Here is a 19,864-nt window from a genome sequence, read left to right as displayed (position 1 = left end):
TTTCTAGTTTACTCTCTCCTTCCGGATGGATTTCCATTTTCTTATTTTAACTTCTTTCTTATTACTAAGAGAAATGTAATATCCTGGATTTGGAGGAAAAATAGCACACACATTTGTTGAGATTAAATTATATAAATAGCACAGAATGCAGATGCAGCAGAATGTACCAAATTAATGACAAGAAAAGCATATCTCACAGTATGCTTTTGTAGTAATGCAATATTGTAAACACGACTGGACAGTGAGTCTCACTGATTCAACATATGATTCCAATCTTTATTTGTCCTTTTAAAAATTAAACACAGCTAGGGCATAATGTAACACAAAGCTCAGATGTAGAAAAGATCTTACAAGAAGAGGGATAATATTTATTGCTAGTTCACCAAGTGATAAGATGAGGGGAAATGGCTTCAAGTTGCGCCAGGGGGGTTTAGGTTAGATATTAGGAGAAATTTCTTTACTGAACAGGTGCAGCATTACTAGAACACGCTGCCCAGGGAAGTGGTTGAGTCACCATCCCTGGAGGTCTTGAAGAAAAGTGTAGATTTAGAACTTAGTAGCATGGTGGGTGGACTTGTCAGTACTAGGTTAAAGGTAGGACTGGATGATCTTGAAGGTCTTTTTCAACCTGAATGATTCGATGATTCACCCTTTCAAAAGCTCTAGGTTTGCATGACAGAGGGCTTGGAAGTCAGTTCTCTCCCCATAAACTGTGCTGTGACCTTTCCAACTTTGGTGTGACTAACAGTTACACCTCAGAGGGCTGTATTTATCTTCACTTGTATCTTCCAGCACTTCTGATGATGTCTTTCAGGGAATCAGTTTGCATATGGAGCTCTATAAAACAGTAAAAATGGTGCGTCTGGACATTTTTAAGGCCACCGTATCAATTGGTTAGTTAATGTGGGCAACTAGAGTGCTTTGATGCTCCAAAGGGGAAAAAAGTCAGTAACAGAATGAATGCAGCACCATGTTTTGGGGTGTTTTATGCATCCATTCAGCTTTGGTAAAGAACGAAGTTTGTGAAAAGTAGTGGGTACACCTCATTTCATACAGAAAACAGCTACTGCAAGTGATGTATTTCTGCTGCACTAAAAATATCTCCATGGGAGATAAGAGAGGTGCTAGAACAACCAGATGGCCCTTGCTTATATTTATAACATTCATGTCTGGTGATAAACTATATGAAACATACTAAAAGACTAAGAAATGCTTGCAATAGAGTAAGGAATAAAAGTTTAAAATTAATTGTTTAAATTTATAAAGTGATTTCAGCTTATACTTTAAGAGATTATCACAGACAATACTAGAAGGTGTCTGTAACTTGCAGAATGCTAGGCTCATGTAAACAGAAATGAGCCAAACTCAGACCCTCATTCTAGGTATAGTCATGCTCACACAACTGCTGGCACAAAATAGCTCCTAAATTAGAAAAGTATAATTTTTTTCAGAATCAAGGTTTATTCAGGACCACTTGCCTTCCTACCTTACTCCGGTGCACCTAATAGAAGTATTATGTTTAAATTTACCAACTAAAATCTCTCTTTGAGTCTTGGTATTGTTCCTACAGCGGTTGAGGTACTTCGTTCACATGCTGTGAGATTTTCTTTGTTTATCCTTCTACAGTCTGGGTGATTAGCACATATAAATGCTATTAAAAACACAAAGTTCTTCAGGTTCACTTACAAATAAAAAATACTAAATACCAATGTCAGATCTTGCTGAAGGGATCCCAGATCCTTATCCAAAGCAGACAGACCTTTTGTCCCTCATTAGCACCACTTCCCTTTGGAGTAAAGAAGTAACTCTCGTGAACAGCTTTGTCTTTGAAACAGTAGTATCAATAATTAATTTGACTAAATCAGTAATACCTATTAGCCAAGTATATACATCTGAGCCTGTCACCCCTTCCTTGCCACGGGAACTCCAGTCAAGAGAATGATTAAACTCATTGGAAACTAAAGTCAGACAAACTACACCCTAAGAAGCGCCTTGTTTTCCTACATTTGATCTAAAAATCTCTGGATGACCACAGCACAGACTGGGAGGGGGGCAATCTGCTGTTGGTGGTCAGACCAGCGCCACAGAGGGAAACCACACAACCTCTCACATCTTACCTGGAATTCCTCACGTTATACAGCCATCACTATCTGACAGTGGAGTCCCATTTCTGTTTCGAGACATAATGACTTCCAACGAAATGGCTCTGCTACACCTCACAGAAACACTGAGGCACTGACACGAACGCTTCAGACCACTAAGGTTCTGTAGACCCCCATCAGTGTCCTCATTTCCATCCTTTTTCTTTTCCCTTTCCTTCTCATTTTCTACAACACTCTGCAGTCCACTCCTCACCCCTTCAAACTCTATTTCATCTCCTTCACTCCTGCTTTTGTGTGGGCTAAACTTGCTGCTCTCTTCACGGGCCCCATTTCAGCAGGATAGCCCCCGACTCCCATTCTTGCAGCTCCCGTTTCTCCTTCTACCTTCCACCTGTTCAGACTGATTTCAATTGCCACCTCTGAACTTCTCCTTTCATTCCAGGCCCAGAATTCAGCTTAAAATCCAACTCAGGTGCTTCACTTGAAGCAGCTCTCTCCAAAATCCTCCATGAGCCATTTCCAGACCCAGCTCAAAGCCATCGCTCTCCCTCTGCCCTTCAGCGTTGCCACCTGTCCGCCCTGTCGAAGCACCTTTTCCTTCACGACTCCGCTCCCTTGTGACAACAGCTGATTTGGACAGCCGGAGCCTTTTAATATTTCCTTGTCTGGGACAGGCTGGGGCTGAGTAGAGGGACTCGGTTGAGAGCAGCCTCCGAAGGGCGCCAACCCGTGCGTCTTTCCCCGCCACCTCCCCTCAGGCCTCGGCCGGGGCCCGGCGGGGACGGAGGAGGAAGCGCGACGCGTCCCGCCCGAGGTCACCGCCGGGAAGCGCCGGGGGCTTGGCGGCCGCCACCCTCCCGCTCCGGGCGCTGGGCGGGCGGCGGCGGCGGCTCCGCTCCGCCCCGCTGCGGGGGCCGCCCGCGCCGGCAGAGGCGGCTCCGTTCGCCGCTGTGACGCCGGCGGCGCTGGAACACCTGGAGGGGCGGCGGCGCCTCCGGCTCGGCCCTGCCCTGCCCTCCGCTGCTCGGCCGCGGGCAAGGTGAGTGCCGGGAGGGGGGACCCGTGCGGGAGCCTGGAGGGGGAACGGGCTCCGCCGGTGGCTGCCGCGGCCGGGCTCGGGCAGCGCCGGGGCCGCGGGTGGGGGGAAGGAGGCGGCGCGGCCGGCGGGCCCGAGGCGCCCGGTGCCTGCCAGGGCTCGGCGGCGGGGCCTCCGGGGGTGAAACGGGAAAGGCGCAAGATGGCATCTGCCTCTCCTCTCCGCCTGCCGATCCCCTCCCTCCCTGCCTCCCTCCTGCCGGCGGCTGTCTCGCCATGATTGCTGCACGCATCCGCTCCTGCCTGCCTTCCTCCCGGGCATCCTCTCTGGCCGCGGGCCCGCAGGGAGCGGGGAGGAGGTGGGGAGGAGAGCGGCCGCTGCTCCCCGCCGGGCCCTCACCTGCCGGCAGGCTGCGGTGGGCCCTCGTGCCTTGTACCAGCTGCCGAGGCTAACGAAATGGGAATTAAAAGGGAAAAAAACATATATATATACTTCTGGTTCTACACCTGTATTTTGGAAAAGGTTGATCTTGGTAATCTGATTTGACCTGCGTCCATCTACCTGGCTCCTGAGCGTTGGTCATTGGGTGCGTTGTTCTGGAAGATAAAGAAGGAAAAAAGAACATTACTTGCAGTGGTAGTTGTTAGTAAGAGGAAAGGATGAAGGGCACGGTGCTCTTTTATTGCCAGCGCTGTGTACACGTTCAGCACCAAATGTAAATAATCTCCTGTTCCGCGCTGCTGTGCCCTGTGCTGGCACCCCAGGGTCCTACATGGATCCTCCTCAAGCACGCCTTCAGTTTGCCTTGGGGGATCCAGGTCTAGTTCATAAAAGTGGAACTGAACCAGATAATCTCAGGGGTGCATCAGTTGCCCCCCTACCCCCAAGTTACACAGTGTGGGTGTTCTGGAAGGTTGGCGTTAGCGTTGTTCTTCTGTTTGACACTCTACCCATGCGCCTTGCTTTAAACCAAGGCAGTAGTTTACTTCTAGGAAGCACCTGTTTGTTTTTTCTTTTGTTTTGCTTGTGTTTCGTTCTGTTATCCTTCTCCTTTCAGTTTTGAGATGATCAAAGGGTTTTATTTAATTTGGGTCTCAGAAGGTGGCCGTGGTTCTTGTTCTTGAGCAAACTTCTTGGAAGTAAGCTGTTCTGGTCTAGCAAGGACATTGTTGAAAAGAAAAAAGTATGTTTGGTTGCTTTGCCAAAATGTTTAGCAGAGAAAATGGTAGGCTGAGTTTTGGAGTCTGTAGTGTGGGGTGGCTTTGGGTATGGACTTCCAGTTTTTTTCCTGGTAACCAACTCTTTTTCAACTCTGTCCGTGTGGGGTTCCTAGGGAGTGAGTAGAAATGTTGCTTGCTAGTGCTGTCTTCCCAGCACTGATCTAGGAGTTGCAGTTCTTGATGGTGCTTAGCTTGAAGTCTAGGGACATCTCATTGGGACAGTAGCATTTTGAATACGCTATTTGAATAGCGTAGCCTACTGGTTTAACCTGAGTGACTTTATGATTTAAGCTTTGTGTTAATACCGCCGCAAAAGGAATTTAGCATAAAGCCACGGAGGTCTGGTGTGTAGTAAACTGCCATAACTGGTAAAACCAGTCAGGTTTTTCCAATGGCAGTTTCTACTAGAAGATGATGTGGCAGTTAAATGCTGCCAACCCTTGGTCTGAAGTTCCCCTACTGTTTAAACTTCACGAGTGAAACATGGTTACTTCAGAATGGTTCGAACAATGGTATAGTCAAAAGTTAGATGCTGGCAAATGGAATTTACCTGCTTCTTAATTGAGAAAGGATTGTTTTTAGGTAAAGGTGATTTTCTCTATTCTCTTCATGAGAGCTAAGATTCAAATAGACACACAACTGAAGATTGTAGGTTCAAAAAAATCAGTTATGGCTGTATAGAAGGGAAGGTTTCTTAAACTTTTTATTTACTTACTTTTTGACAAGATTTTTATCATTGTTGGAGTGAAGTAAGGAGTCACTTAGTGCAAAGTAAAATTCCTGCTGAACCCTATTGCAGGGCTGGGTTTTTTACCCTTAGTAGAGTCTCAAGCCAACCAGTTTTGCCCGTTCTTCTGCTATGTACACTTTACAGGGCTGCTAAATTGTTCTGATGAATTCTCAAGTAACCTTTTCTGGAAAAGCTGAATAATAATAGCTCTTTTCACTCTTAAGCTAGTGTTGAAAGCTGTTGGTATGAGTTGGCAGAAAAATGTGCTAATATCTCAGCTAACAGTAAATGTCTAGAAATGTCCTCAAAGACTCTTCTTAATACTTTTTTCAAAATCTTCTCCAAGTGTTGCTCTGAAGTAGTTGGTTCTTCAGGATGTTTTGTCATTGCTCAACTGTAAAATCACTCTAAAGACGAAATGATACCACATGATGCAGAAGCATTAAAAATACAAAAGCCCGGAGAGTGAAGAATGTTAAACAAAGAGCCAAGCAGTCAAGAACAGTAGAAACCTTTGACCTTTTATGTGTTGCTAGTAATAGTCTCACAGTAGCTTTTCCTGCGGCTATTGTTAGCCGTGGCAAAACGAGGGGCATTTTGGCCGGCTAGGCAATCGCTTACGTCAACCTTGGGAACTGTCTGTTCCAAGTCACTGAAACAGTGCTCAGGTCTGTCATGCGAGCAGCTTCGTAGGCATCACCGCTGCTCAGGGAACAGTTGGCTGGTGTGCCAGGATCTGAGAAGTTCCTGCTTCTTTGGCTGAAAAGCAGAGGTTGCGTGTGGACTGTGCATCTACCGAGAATATGCAGCCTGTATTGATCGTGTTGACTCAATGTGCAGTGAAAGAAGATCACCCTGTATTGCTGCTGTGCATGCTAAAACTGTTTCGTTAATCACATTTCTTACCCATGGATGTGAAATGATCTCCTGAGGGATTCTAGAGAAAATTTATTTTCCCTGTTCCCTCCCCCTGCATTGTTCCCCCTCAGGTATAATAGCATTGCTTCCTGGCTTCTGCACAGATGAGAAGGGAGGCAGACTCTTTGAGTGTTGACTGTGTCAACAAATAGGGTATCGAAATAAGAGAGAGATTGGTTTGAACTTTATAACCATGTTTATAAACCACATTTATGACAACATAAATATGAAAATGATTTCATGAGTATTTGTACATTCACTGCTTTTTTCATCCATTCTGCAAGGGGAAGGGTTCCTAAGATTAAGATTATGGATAGAAAGTGTCACAAAAACCATCTTCCTATTGTCTTTTATAATCTGTGCACAGCAGGTGTTCCATATGGCACTTTCTTTAATAGTATTTGGCTACTAAGTTTCAAAATACCATTTTAAAGCTGGAAGAACAAATGTGTATTACAAAACAATTTGATAGTCATTTCGGAGAAGTGAAGCGAATCTGCATTTAGAGTGAAATTAAATCCTGGATTGTATATATCCACAGTTTTGCTCATTTGCAGAGCGAGGTTAGACCCATCACTCAACTTCTTTCGTAAGACAGATGCAGTACTTATTTACAATACCTATTCCTTCCTAAGGACATTTGCTCGGTGTTTTTCACATATATAAATGGAAAACTAGTAGTTGAGTGAAAGCTGTTACATAAGGACAAACTAATACTATGTGTTGTTCTTAAATTATTTCACGATCACCTGCTGAAAAGTCAGTATAATGTGAAAAAGCAGCCTAAAATTAGTTTTGCCTGTGTATAAATACATGTCTTTGTGTATATAAGTAGTGAAGTTCTGCATGCAGTTTATTGAGAAAGGACTATCATTTGCTTGTTAATCTGCCTACTGTGAGTCTATCAGCATTTATTTGAAATATTTTGTTCTGAGACTACATGTACTGTGTCATGACTACATGTCCCATTCCTATCAGTGTTCTTGAGGTAAACCACTATTTTTAAGAATTTGTCATTCAACTGTTTGAAAAACAGCTCTAAGTTTCATTTCGGTATATTTTATGATCTGGAGGGATGAGATCACTTATGCCTGTAAGTTTATCACTTGATAGTCTTTGGTATAATTTGGCAGGCGTATAGTACCCAATATACACCAGATTGTTTTTTGAAGAGGACTACTAGCAGTTGATTTCATCCTTGCACTTGCATGGGAGCAAACATAGTTTTAAAAAAATACTTGGTGACATAGTGCCAAATTTCCATATCTTCATGTCGGCTAAAACTTACCTCTAGCAACTCAAATATTGAACATCGGTGCAGCCCAGATGGATTTATACTCAAATTCTGGGTATAAGTGCATAGTAAACTTCTAATGTGCAAATTTGCTGTATTTATCAGCCACTGCCTTCTATTAACTTGTACACAGTGGGAATAGAAAAATAAAAGACTCAAAATGATAATTAAAGAAATGGGACCCTGGCTATCGTCCTCTGTTTTGACTGCATCAGAAAATTAAGCAATTTCCTATGTTAATTGTGTATTCTGCAATAATTATTCCACACTAGAAACATAATAATTGCTTTTGGAATAAAACAGCTCGTACAGTACTCTCTGTGGTAGCTATTGGTCATCTGCCCTGTGGAGAGAGTATTAACAACGAGTTTAAAACCTAGTGAAAGACAGATCGTTATATACTTAGTGCTGCTCATTTCGTTGGGTGTTCTGTTTGCAGACACGTCTCTAGTTAATGCTACTAAATGCCAGGAAGAACACCCCAAACCTCCAGATTTCTTCATACCTTATGCATAGTTTCTAATGGTGCAAGTCTTTAATCACACAATCTTAGTCGTTCAAGATACCTGCTTGTGTTGCTGTGGTTTGTTCTCCTTGCAATTGATCCGCCTGAAGAAGGCGGCAAAGAGAGTGTGATACTGGCTCAAACTACCTCCCTGTAAAACAGACTCCAATTTCTCTGATACTTTTGTTGTTTTCAGTTCATTGTTGTTGGTTCGTTTTCCTTTGCATGTCTAGTTTTGTTGTTAGTATTTCTTTTCTTGATGCTTTAAAGGATCAAGATGAATAAATGGAATGGAATAAATGAAGTTTTTGCTGGGGTCTTTCATAAACCTTGATAGACCAGCAAACCTTCTGTTGGCCGCCTTTGCAGGGGCTTAGTGTTGAGCAACTTGTATTGTAATTTGGGCACCGCAGTTAGATAGATGACTAGGATCAAACAGCACAAATTTCTTTCCATCTCAGTACCCCCCCCCCACCAGGTGTATGGAAACTGCAAAAGAGGTCCCCTCTCTGTGTAACGGATGCTGCTTCCCGTGTTTCTGTCACGTCTTTGTAGATGTCAGCTCCTGAAATAGGTTGAAAGAGTCATTTTGTTGATGCATCTTCTCCCCTCATAAGACTGCAATATTTCTACTCCTGGGAAGCTGTGGGTAACATTTAACATCTGTCTTGGGACCAAGGAATAGACAAAAAGTTGTGGTGGATGGGAGGAACTGGTAATGCAGCACTTGCACAACAATTTTTAAACTTTTTGTATTAATAAGTGCATCAGTGTGTAGTCTAACAATGAAAATACGGATTTAAAGCTAAGCATGGATGATTCAGCAGGATTAGAACAGCAGTGATGAGCTTTAGAGGAAAAATTTAATCTTGTCATTTGTCATATCAACATAAACTCTAGATTGGTTTTATCTGGATTACAGCAGCACCTATTCATGTAGTTGGACTAGGCATTATACTTGTAAGTCTATGAATAACTGTGATGCTGAATGCCTATATAGACCCTGGCTTCGGTTTTCACTCTTCTTGCATTCGACAACGTGTATAATTCAGAGCAATAGGCTGCTCTATTCACTTTTGCTTGTGAAAGGCAAAATGAAACATGGTTTGAAGCCCTGACTCATTGGGTCTGCATGTTTGTAGAAGGACCACAGGAGATATAACTGTGCCTTGTCTGATCTTCCTCTTGCAGTGAGACTGCTTCTTGCTTTGGAGACCCATTTACTTGATCACAGCTTTCCGGCAGTAGAGGAGAGGAGATAGGTTGTCAGGCAAGAGCTGTTAAAGAGGCACAGATGGCATTGATTCCCTCACCTAAGCACATCACAGATTTTCCTCCCATCAAAGTATTTTACATAAATGAAACTATCACTGTTTTACAGATAGAGCTCTTTAAAATTCTTTTTTTTTTTTGTTACCTACTACCAATGTACTGTTACTGTATTAAACGTTTCTTGGAGAATTACCGATTTTAATAAAAACATTTAAGTGAATGCAGCTGCCGTGCATGATTCTGCCGTATTTGTAGTTTTAAGTTGTGGCATTTTTAAGGTGAAGAGAGTTTGAGATTAAAGACCTTCCGACCACGTTAGCTGCTTTGAAAGGACAGTAAACTGAGAGGATAGTGCTATCAGTGAAAATGCAAATCCATCTGTCTTTTTTCATAAACACATTACTTTCACATCAGGCTTGCTGAATTCTGCTCTGCCTCTCATTCTGTTCCCTTTTGTTGCTTCTGAATGCATCTCATAAGAATTCAATTTACTACTTTCCTATGTAACTATGGTAGGTCATCTTTGGATGCTACATTTTATCTTCAGCATTTATAAAAGCTTTGCAAGGATTTCATCTCAGCTCATCATTCTATGATGATGGAATTGGATCAACAGTTTGTTTTAGATACAGTTTCCATGGATGAAAGATTCCTGTTTGCCAAGTCCTGCTTTCTTCTATGGGATCTCCTGGCTTAGTAGTGTATTAGTGCAATGCTCAGCACAGGACAGGTATTTGAATGAGGGGAAAAGATTTTTTTATTATTATTTTTTCCGTAACTAGGAGAGCGTTAAGATCAGAATTTCACCTTGCTACATGACACTTGTTATTTTTTTCTAATGAACATTAAATATATCTGAGGGACATTAATACACAGATAATGTTGTTCAGCTCTTGAGAAACCAGACAACTTATGCTGCAACAAACTCTAATATAATAAATCTAAAAAAGAGAAGCAAGGAAGTATGAACGTCATACAGAGGACAAGCTGGAAGGAAAGCCTAGGGAATGCTGGAGTTTTAAGCATTCAAAACACCAAGCTAGCATTTTTCTGTTTGCACAGGAGAATGTTGATGGTGTATCCAAATGGTTTTGGAGGCGTGCAGAGTATCAGAGGTTTTTCTGTAGTCGTGTGGAATAGAAGTGCCATTGGCTAATGAAGATGTTCTCCATCAGAAGCTTCCTTCGAGCACCGTGACTTCTAAAACTTCTTGGTAGGAAAACAGGGTCATTCAGTATTCCAGAAATATTATAAAGTCCTGTAGCATTCCACTAGTTTGGGTACTTGTGGAAATAATTTGTAGATAAATAGCCCACAAACCAGATAAACTGCCACAGATGCGAAGGTGCCGTAGCTGGCCATGTGCAGGGCCATCTTGGTTCCAGCGCGTCTTGTTAGCTCTGGCGGAGCACTGATGAGTGCAGCTGTCCTCCTTCTGAAGCCAAACTGAGTCGTGAAACACTGGTTGTATTTCAGTGTCCAGGCCAATGACTGTGCAGACCCGAGCTGGCTGCATGTAGTCCTGTCTGGTGTCTGTCTGCACACAGGGAGGTTTGCCGAACGTGGTGCTGAGGCTTCTTGGCTGTTCCCCAGAGGGCCAGCTAGGGATTTTCAGGGGGGCAGCAGAGCTAATGGGCCCAGCTGGTTCCACGTAGAAATGGATGTTTTAGCTCTGTGATCCATTGTCTTCCCGGTAGACTTGTTATGAAAGGGCCAGCTCAGGTTTAAAGCTGAAACCGAGGTAGCATCCGTCTCAAAACATTGGAACATATGTGGACATACTCAGAAAACCTCAGATCCACCGCTATACAGCAATGACCACGGGTCTGTGTACAGTCAGCTGTAGCATAGCACTGTTTTCCCTAGCAGGCTCCACAGCACCTATGTTTGCTGTCTCTTTTCTTTTTTTTTTTCCATATTATCTAGAGTATCCCTACCTTTTGTTAGCCAAGATAAAGGCTGTCATAGAGATCACTTGTGAGTGTTGCGTCATTCTTTGTCGTCAAAGGTAATGGAAACTTTCGGATGGAAATGTTTTCCAATGAGGTGGTGGATGCTATTTTTTTTCAGTCAGCGTCAGCATAACATTATTTCTAGAAACATCTTATAGTCTTAATACACTGGGAGGAAAAAGGGAGCAGGAAAAAAATAATCCTCTCACATCAACTTCTCTGTGGCAAATTAAGCTTAGTTTTATATAGAAGATTCTATGATAAAAGGTTAATTTTAAGTTTGCGGTTTTCAGGTCAGATATTGGTGTGCTCCAGTGAGTGTCACGTGCTTTCTATTGTAGTCAGCTTTGGCAAAGAACATCTCTTGTTACTTCTGTCCAGGACATTCATGTGTTATTCTTTGAAAGCATAAGAGTTCAAAACCTAAAGTAGTTGAAGGTTGTGTGCTCATTCATTGGTGTATTTCTGCAGCCTCAGGGTCAGCCTTTCCTGACTGTAGGGTTTCTTTGTTACGTGGTTATGAAGTTTCCTTTCAATGCCTTGATACTTCCCTGGACTGTTTCCAGTCCCTGTTTATTAGCATCTCTCACTTTTTGTGGCTAGACTTACGACTTCGGGTTTACTTTAAAAAAAAGCTCGCTGCTTTCAGCTATGCCAGATGCTTTCAATAATCTCCTTTGTTACAGCTGAACCAATATCTTAACCCTCTTTTGTTCTTGGACTTGGAATAGGCAGTAGTAGCACATGAAGTTAAAGACTATTCCAAAAATAAAAAAATTATGGCCCTTTTAAATGACTGCAGGAACAATTCACATTGTGTGTGTAGTGATATCTGAAGAATGAAAAATGTTAATCTTCAAAGTTTTGGATATGAATGAAAATATTACAACTAAAAGCTGAATGCATTGTAGATAACTCTTTGAAAGCAAACATTCAGTACTATTTTTGTGTGTGTGTCACCACAGTGGTCATGGTGCAGTGTTATTCCGCTGTCTGTTTACAGCATGTTTTTAAGGAAAGTTTTCTGCATTAAACCAAAAGTAGCAGCAAACTGTTGCTCTCCAGTCTAATATTTTACATTGTATGAGTTGTCACAGAATCACATAGATGTCACAAGAACCTGTAAGGCTTCTGTGGGACACCATGACAAAGGCATTGCTAAAATGAGCACACAACATCCCCTGCTCTCCCTTCACTCACTCACCTGAGGCAGTCACCTCATTGAAGGCAGTCAGGTTAGGAGTGACTTAAATCCATGTAAATCCATGCTGGCTGTTCCCTCTCTCCTTCTCATCTTTCATGTGGCTGGGAATAGTTTCCAGGAGGGATTTCTCCAAGATCTTTCTAGGAACTGAGGTGAGGTTGATGGGCCTGAAGTTTTCCTGATGCTCTTTCCTGTGCTTCATGAAGATAGGTGTGATGTTTGTCTCACTCGAGGCATCTCCTCTGATCAGCATAACCTCCAAGAGAACAGGGAGAACATCCTTGCAATGATGTCAGCCAGCTCCCTCAGCACCCCCAGATCCATCTTGTCTGGTTTCTTGAATCTGTGTACATCCTAACGGCCTACATACCTCCTGACTGAGTCTTTCTCTTGTGTGGGTCTTCATACCCCCAGACCCTGACCAGTAGGCTCTGAGAACTAGCAGGCTGAAGGGCAGGTCTCCCAGTGAAAAACAGCAAAAATGCACATCTGCCATTCCATATTCTTTGTCACAGTGGGCCTGTGCCTTCCGTAGCCTTTCTTTCAGTGCCACTATCTCTATAGAGCCATTCTTGGTGCTCTTTGTATCCCTTCCTAGTTTCAACTCCAGCACAGCTTTGGCTTTCCTAACTCCATCCCTACGTACTCTGGCAATACTTTTGTATTCTCTTGATGAGTAACCTGATCCTGCCTCCGTCTTCTACATGTTTGTTTTGCATTTGAGTTCGGTCACAAATCCATCAGTGCTGGCTTTCTGCCACAGGTGCTCAGCTTTCTGTGCATTGAAATGGGACGGTCACGTTCTTTGAGGAAGCTGACCTCAAAGATCACGCAGCTGTCCTGAGCTCCTCCTGAACTGAAAGACCAGTTTAGGATATAACATAATTAGTAAGACTCTGTTTCTTAAAAGAAAATCATGAAGTCAAAAGCTAAAAATTTATACATATGCAGTTGCACTCAGATACAAACATGAGAATTCCTGCAATAGCACATCTGCTACATCCAGCTCAAGTAAGTATTCTTATATTGTTTTCCTCTGCCCTTGTTTCTGATTTTAATGTCTACATTAATAAATACTGTTTCCATTTCAGCAGAGCTTAACTATAATGCTGAAACATGAAATGTAAATTAGTATACAGTACTGTAAATATCACACACTTGTATCTAACTTGAAACAAGTTCTGTGTGAATGGAATTATTTAGGGTACCATTGAGATCAGTGGGACCCAAACTGAGCGCACTTTTGTGGTCTAAATAAACAGCTGAAAAAATGGCATAATATTAGTGGGCATTCAGGTTTTTCAGAGTGTTCTCAGTCAGTGAGAAAGGTGAAACTCATCTGGGACTTCTGAGGCATAACTGATTTCATTATGAAAGTTCTTTGAACAGCATCTGGAATGAATGGGATCCAGGAACTCTTCATGATGGAAATTGCAGGTGATATGGCTTTTGCCAATGCTTATCTGATTCTTTTCAAGCAACCACAGTTCTGTTTATTCAATGCCAGTGCTTACTAAGCCATCTTTGTACAACCTGAATTCTCATTTAAGACCAAAAGCTAATTCTGTATTGGTAATAAAAGGCGGTCCAGGGACTAAGCTTGAGCACTGGGCTGTTTCTTGTTCCTGCTGTTTAATTGCTGCAATCTCCCTGGAGTGGTTTTTGTCTATACCACCTAGAGCTCTCTGGGACCCTTCTATCTTTTGGCATGTTCTGGGGGATATGGCATGCCAGGAGCCATATCTAGTACACAGTATAGGTAAGATTCCACTTCTGATTCCTTCTACCCTATACAGCCATACAGCACTATCTCATCAGCCTTTTGGCCTCAAACACCTCATGTGTCTTTATGTCACGCAGTGGGGCCAGGAGTGCATACCCTCATTTTCATACCATGAAAACACTGTCCTAATAACTGTGACACGGTCCTCACAGGGGGAAAAAAACAAAAACAAAAAAAAACACCACAAAGAGTACCCTATGGGCATAGGGGCACTATGTAGAACTAAGAGGTGTATAACTAAGAAGACCACAGAGTCAATTATAGTTACAGGAAAAAAGAATGTGAGCTGTGCATGCAAGATGAGAACTCTATGTCACCATGACCCTTACGTCTTCTTTTTTTAGGGACACTGGTTTCCAGGAGAGTCAGTTGAACGCGTACAGTGTTTAAGGTCAGTGCCTAAGACCTGTTCCCCTTGCTGAGCTACACTTTGTTCCACATAATACGCATTATTTCACCTAGATCGGCTGTTCTTTGCTTCCTGTCAAGCCAAGCATGCTGCTCAATAACTGAGTCATGGATGTGCATACAAGCCAAATCCTGTGTTCTTATCTCTCACACACACCCACTGTTGACTTAAGCAGAACCTGTATTAAAACAATGAAGTCAAGCACATAGGTATTACAAAACTGGAGTTAACGTTGTCTGTGCCTTATGGCTCTAGAAACTACAGCAAAGCTGTGGCTGTTGCTATCCATTCTGCATGTTGTCTGATATGATGGTGCTGTAATGCAAACAGCAATCCAAAGCAGTTCTTTCTTCCTCTTCATTATTTGGCTGTTGGCCTTACAATTAAATGCTGCGGAAGACAGGGTTATGAATTTACTTATGATCTCTACTGCAGTGCATATGAGCTCTTCAAAAAAATTCAATTTTAGGAAAATGTCCTGCTCTGATAAAATGTTCCAGCATCTCATGGAACTTCGCCAGGAAGCTTCACAGGTACAGAGAGCAGAGAGGCTAGAATCCAAAACCTGGGATTTGGCTTCAATTGGCTGTAAATGGAAGTGCATGTGCTTCACAGTTGCAGGAAGCACTCAGGTTTGCATTGCCTTGTCCGAGTCACTGCAATCTGTTCCAGTCCCATTACCATCCAGTGCTTGCCGTACTGTCTTTAGGCAGCACCTTGTTAGACGTGTTGCCAGAATCATGGCTCCCCATTGCAGCCCCTTTTCTGTCTCCAAGATTAGTGCCAGAGAGTCCTTTCTGAAAACAGGAGAAGCCAGGCGCTTGGTTTTTTTGCAATGAGTGTCTGCCTTGACTAGTAAATTTGGCCTGGAAGGAGTGTGCTCAATTACTGGTGATGTGTGTGCCATCTGGTCAGCTCATTGTGTATCCAAACTGGAGATATTAACTTTTAAAATTTAAAGTCCAAACACATGCAAATCATATCCCATTCACGGGAACCGTGATGTCCCTCTGAGAAAAAACAACTGGTGGTTAAATTTTGCATCCATTGCTCAAGACATAAGGTAGCTAATGCTTTTGAAAAGTGGATCAATGGGACATTGTTGAAAAAAATAGCTGAACTAGGTTGTGGCTAAAATTCTGGTTTAAAAAAAAAAAAAACAACTTGACTGGGGATTATTCCTAGCATGTACACTTTGGGCTTGCCTTGTCAAAAATCGCTGAATTTATGACAGGGAAACTTGTTTGTCTGGAAAACTTGCTAAAATACAAAAAATCAGCAACACCACTTAAATGTGTTTGTCATGGATTTAAGTGAGAATTGTGTGTTACATGAGAAAAGCATTTGGTCTACAGATGGAAAAATTTTCTGTTGTAACTTGGTATACAAGATGATAAAGTATGGTAATTTTTATATGTGAAAAGGCAGGAGTTTTTCTGTTGTCTAAATTGAGAATTATAAAGGTGTTTATATTAACTGATAATTTCTTATTTTATTTAAGTGTCTGAAGAAAATAAGAAACATGGAAGGTCATAAGTAGTAAGTACCTTGGTCATTTTTTATTATTCTAAAGAGTTAATGGTGTTTGGCATGTTGATTTGTGACTGCATAATCATGCATTATGTTCTGGCATCTAGCATTTATATGAAGTCACTGGTAGATGTTCTGTTTAAAAAGAATAAAAATAGAAAGTGAAAAACTGCCAACTTATCAAAGAATGGAAAAACAAGTGAATTGACGAGATGGAAAAATAGCATATGTTATCGATTTTCTGCTTAATGGCAAAAATTGTATGAACTGTCTTATTTCAATGGATTTATCTGTGGTCATCAGCATTAGAATAAAGTAGATCCTACTTTTAGTCATATTTTTGGTTGTTTAGTAAAACCTAAATATACCCACGACTGCTTGACAAAATCCATTTTTAAAGGTATTGACAAGAACCTTTAAACCTCGAGAAAAATTGTCCACCAAATATTTCATTAAGATAATGATTTATAATCGCATTAGGCATAAACAGGAGCCAGAAATTTCTCCAAATGAAATTAAAAGTTGAATTTGTCTGTAGTGGTAAAAGATTGCATTCTTCATATTCTTCCCGTTTGCGTATCCATATCTAATTCAGAAATCTCTATTAATCCCAGGACTGTTTTTTGTGACTTCACATTAATGACTCATTTTTATTTTTTCCACCCGGTCCCTAGAATTTCTGGTGACCTCAAGCAAGGTAGCTATTAAGGCTGGTTGACAGCAAATGAATTACGGTGTTTTCTTCGTTTGATCACTGAACTGAGATATCAGTTATTTGCACAGCTGTAGCACAAGTTAAAGCACACAACTAGCCAGATAGCTAGGGTCTTAATACTGCCACATGATCGGTTTGATTTTATTTATTTTCTTCTTTTTAAAGTAATGTTAGTTTTATTAGTTAAGGTCTCATAGTCTGCTTTCTCATAATGCAGGGGGGTTTGGGAAATATCTAAATGTTCTCATTTACTAGAGATACAGCAAGTCAGGTCAATACAGGCTTCACCTAACTAGATAGGCTGGAGTTGTCAGGGTATGTGTAATGACTTGTTTGTGCAAAGCTGCATGTGAAATGTGATATGTTTTGCAAGTGTTGTTTATTTTGTGCTGTGACACCAAAATGTGTCTTGTTCTAAGCTTAATGAAATTCGTAAACTAAGGACTTTGGACTGATGCTTTGGCAAAATTAAATGGGTGAATACCTTTTCTTTTAAAGTTCGTGGAAGAAGCCAGAAAGTTCTGTATATATGTGCATTTTGACTTTTGTCTTTGCTCATTTCCAGTGCAATTTCTTACCATCTCTTTGGTGATTTAAGTCACTGTCTCCTAACTCACTGATTAGAAATAACCAAAGCAAATAACAAATCCCTGTCAAGCAGATTTTCTTTTCAGGATGAATTGTGTCATTAGTAACTGCACAGGGGAGAGCTGCCTCTCTTGGTGAATATGTGTGCCAATGGCTTGTTATTTCAGAACATCCGTAATATTTCACAAGTGTATATATCTGTGTGTCTCTCTGCATGACTTGACGTGTATGTTGAGTCTGAGGGCTTTTTGGGGTAGCATCAGTGAGTTACCTGTGTGTTGTGTGAATTGAGCTAGTGAGCAGTATCTCAGTAATGTGAAACAGATGAAGAGTATCTTTACTTGAAAAATAAATTCAACCACTTTAATTTTCTCGGAGTATTTAATATAATAAATTTAAGCAACCATGTATTTCCAAAAAAAAGCTGCAGTGGTTTTGCATATCTTAATTTATACACATAAGGGAAATTAATAGTGGAATAACTATTTCTGATAGAGATCAAGATTTCATTGTGAAACTGTAATTTCTATTCATATGGTTTAAATATTGTGGAATATACTGGCCAAAAAGGAAAGACCTGTTGCAGAGGGTGAGGTGGGGTGAGCTGAGTTAGGCAGCCCAATCTGCTCCCGGCATAACAACTAGTACAACTGAGAAAAGGTGACAAGTAAGGGGCTCTATTCTGAGAGGTACAGACGCACCCTTTTGCCAACCTGATCCACTCTTGAAGGAAGTCAGCTGCTTACCAGGGGCTCATGTCAAGGATGTCACCTGGAGACTGCCAAGCCTCGTACTGGGCACCAGTGATGCAGCCAGGAGCAGTCTGAGGAGTATCAAGAGGGATTACAGAGCCCTGGGAGCAGCAGTAAAGGACTCGGGAGCGCAGGCAGTTTTTTCATCAGTCCTCCTGGTCAAAGGGAAGGGGACTAAGAAGGCAAGTTGAAAGTGTCAAATCAACGGATGGTTACAGGACTGGTGCCACAGACAGGGGTTTGGCTATGTGGACCACGGGACTGGCTTTGAGAAATGTGGTCTTCTGGGGGTTGATGGGGTCCACCTGTTGGAGAAGGGGAAGAGCATCTTTGGTTACAGGCTTGCCAAGCTGGTGAAGAGGGCTTTAAACTAGAGTTGCAGGGGGAGGGGAACCTCAGTCCATCCCATTCCTCCCAGTTTGATGCCAACGTCAGTGATAGATGCCCAGAGCCTTGAGAAGGGTCACGGGTCAGTGGGAGAGAACCTGAAGAGCACAAAGGAATTCCAGCCAGTAAGTCATCTTCATTGGGGCCCAATTTCAATATCTCATGCTAACATACATGGGGAATAAACAAGAGGAGTTATATGTATGCACACCTGCAGGGCTACGACCTCACTGGCATTGTGGAGATGTGTTGGGATGACTCCTATGACTGGAGTGTTGGAATGGAAGGATACAGGCTATTCGGGAATGAACAGTCAGGGAAGATGAGGAGGTGTCGTCACCCTCTATGTCAATGTGCAGCTGGAGTGCATGGAGCTCCTTCATGGGGAGTGTGAATCTCAAGGGCAGCCTTGGTTGCAGTGACCGTGAAGTGGTGCAGTTTAGGATCCCGAGGGCAGTGAGGAGGCAGCACAGCAAGCTCGCTACCCTGGACTTTGGGAGAGCAGACTTCGGTCTCTCCAGGGATCTGCTTGGTAGAATACCATGGGACAAAGCCCTAGCGGGAAGAGAGGCCCAAGAAAGCTGGTTAGTATTCGATGGTCACCTCTTCCAAGGTCAAGAGTGATGCATCCCAACAAAGGAAGTCAGGCAAAAATGCCAGGAGGAGGCCTGCAGGGATGAACAAGGAGCTCTTGGCCAAACTCAATCCAAAAAGGGAGGCATACAAAAAAGGAGGGTGGAAGAAAAAACAGATAACCTGGGAGGAGTACAGAGAAATCATCCAAGCAGCCAAGGATCGGGTTAGGAAAGACAAACTCCTATTACAAATAAATTTGGCCAGGGACATCAAGGGAAACAAGAAAGGTTTCTGTAGGTACAGCAGTGATAAAAGGAAGACTAGGGAAATTGTGGGCCCTCTCCAGAAGGAAATGGGAGACCTAGTTACCCAGGATATGGAGAAGGCTCAGTCTTCACCAGCAAGAGCTCCAGACACACAGCCTGAGCCCTAGAAGGCAAAGGCAGGGACTGGAAGAAAGAAGAACTGACCACTGTAGGAGAAGATAAGGTTCAAGACCAGCTAAGGAACCTAAAGGTGCACAAGTCCATGGGACCTGATGAGATACATCCACATCTCCTGAGCTAAACGGCGGATGTAGTTGCTAAGCCACTTTCCATCATATTTGAGAATTCGTGGCCGTCTGATGAAGTTCCCACTGACTGGAAGAGGGCAAGCATAACCCCCATTTTTAAAAAGGGGAATAAAGGAAGACCCAGGGAACTACAGGCCAGTCAGTCTCACCTCTGTGCCCAGCAAAATCATGGAGCAGATCCTCCTGGAAACTTTGCAAAGACACATGGAAAATAAGGAGGTAATGGGTGACGGCCAACATGGCTTCACTAATGGCAGATCGTGCTTGACAAATCTCTCTCTTGCACCTACATTTATCACTTGGTGATTGCACAGTGA

General features: G+C 42.4%; 1 protein-coding gene across 5 annotated transcripts in view; it reads left to right on the top strand.

Annotated features, from left to right (window-relative positions):
- The first annotated feature begins 2,995 nt into the window (after positions 1-2,995).
- The window catches only part of ICA1 (islet cell autoantigen 1), a 73,866-nt gene continuing 56,997 nt past the window's right edge, over positions 2,996-19,864 (top strand). Inside the window, exons 1-5 of one of the 5 annotated variants that reach the window (XM_040549786.1) lie at positions 3,015-3,141; positions 13,185-13,244; positions 14,361-14,407; positions 14,895-14,958; positions 15,927-15,964. In XM_040549786.1, the coding sequence (XP_040405720.1) occupies positions 13,203-13,244; positions 14,361-14,407; positions 14,895-14,958; positions 15,927-15,964 (191 nt within the window). In that variant the 5' untranslated portion in view covers positions 3,015-3,141; positions 13,185-13,202. Of the gene's footprint in view, positions 3,142-13,184; positions 13,245-14,360; positions 14,408-14,894; positions 14,959-15,926; positions 15,965-19,864 lie in introns of those variants that run through there. The other 4 variants (XM_040549787.1, XM_040549783.1, XM_040549784.1 and 1 more) reach the window with 4 other exon arrangements.

Source organism: Cygnus olor, chromosome 2, assembly GCF_009769625.2.
Source record: "Cygnus olor isolate bCygOlo1 chromosome 2, bCygOlo1.pri.v2, whole genome shotgun sequence".
Taxonomy (NCBI): domain Eukaryota; kingdom Metazoa; phylum Chordata; class Aves; order Anseriformes; family Anatidae; genus Cygnus; species Cygnus olor.
The sequence above is the reverse complement of the archived record's forward strand: the minus strand, read 5'-3'. Positions and strand labels throughout refer to the sequence as shown.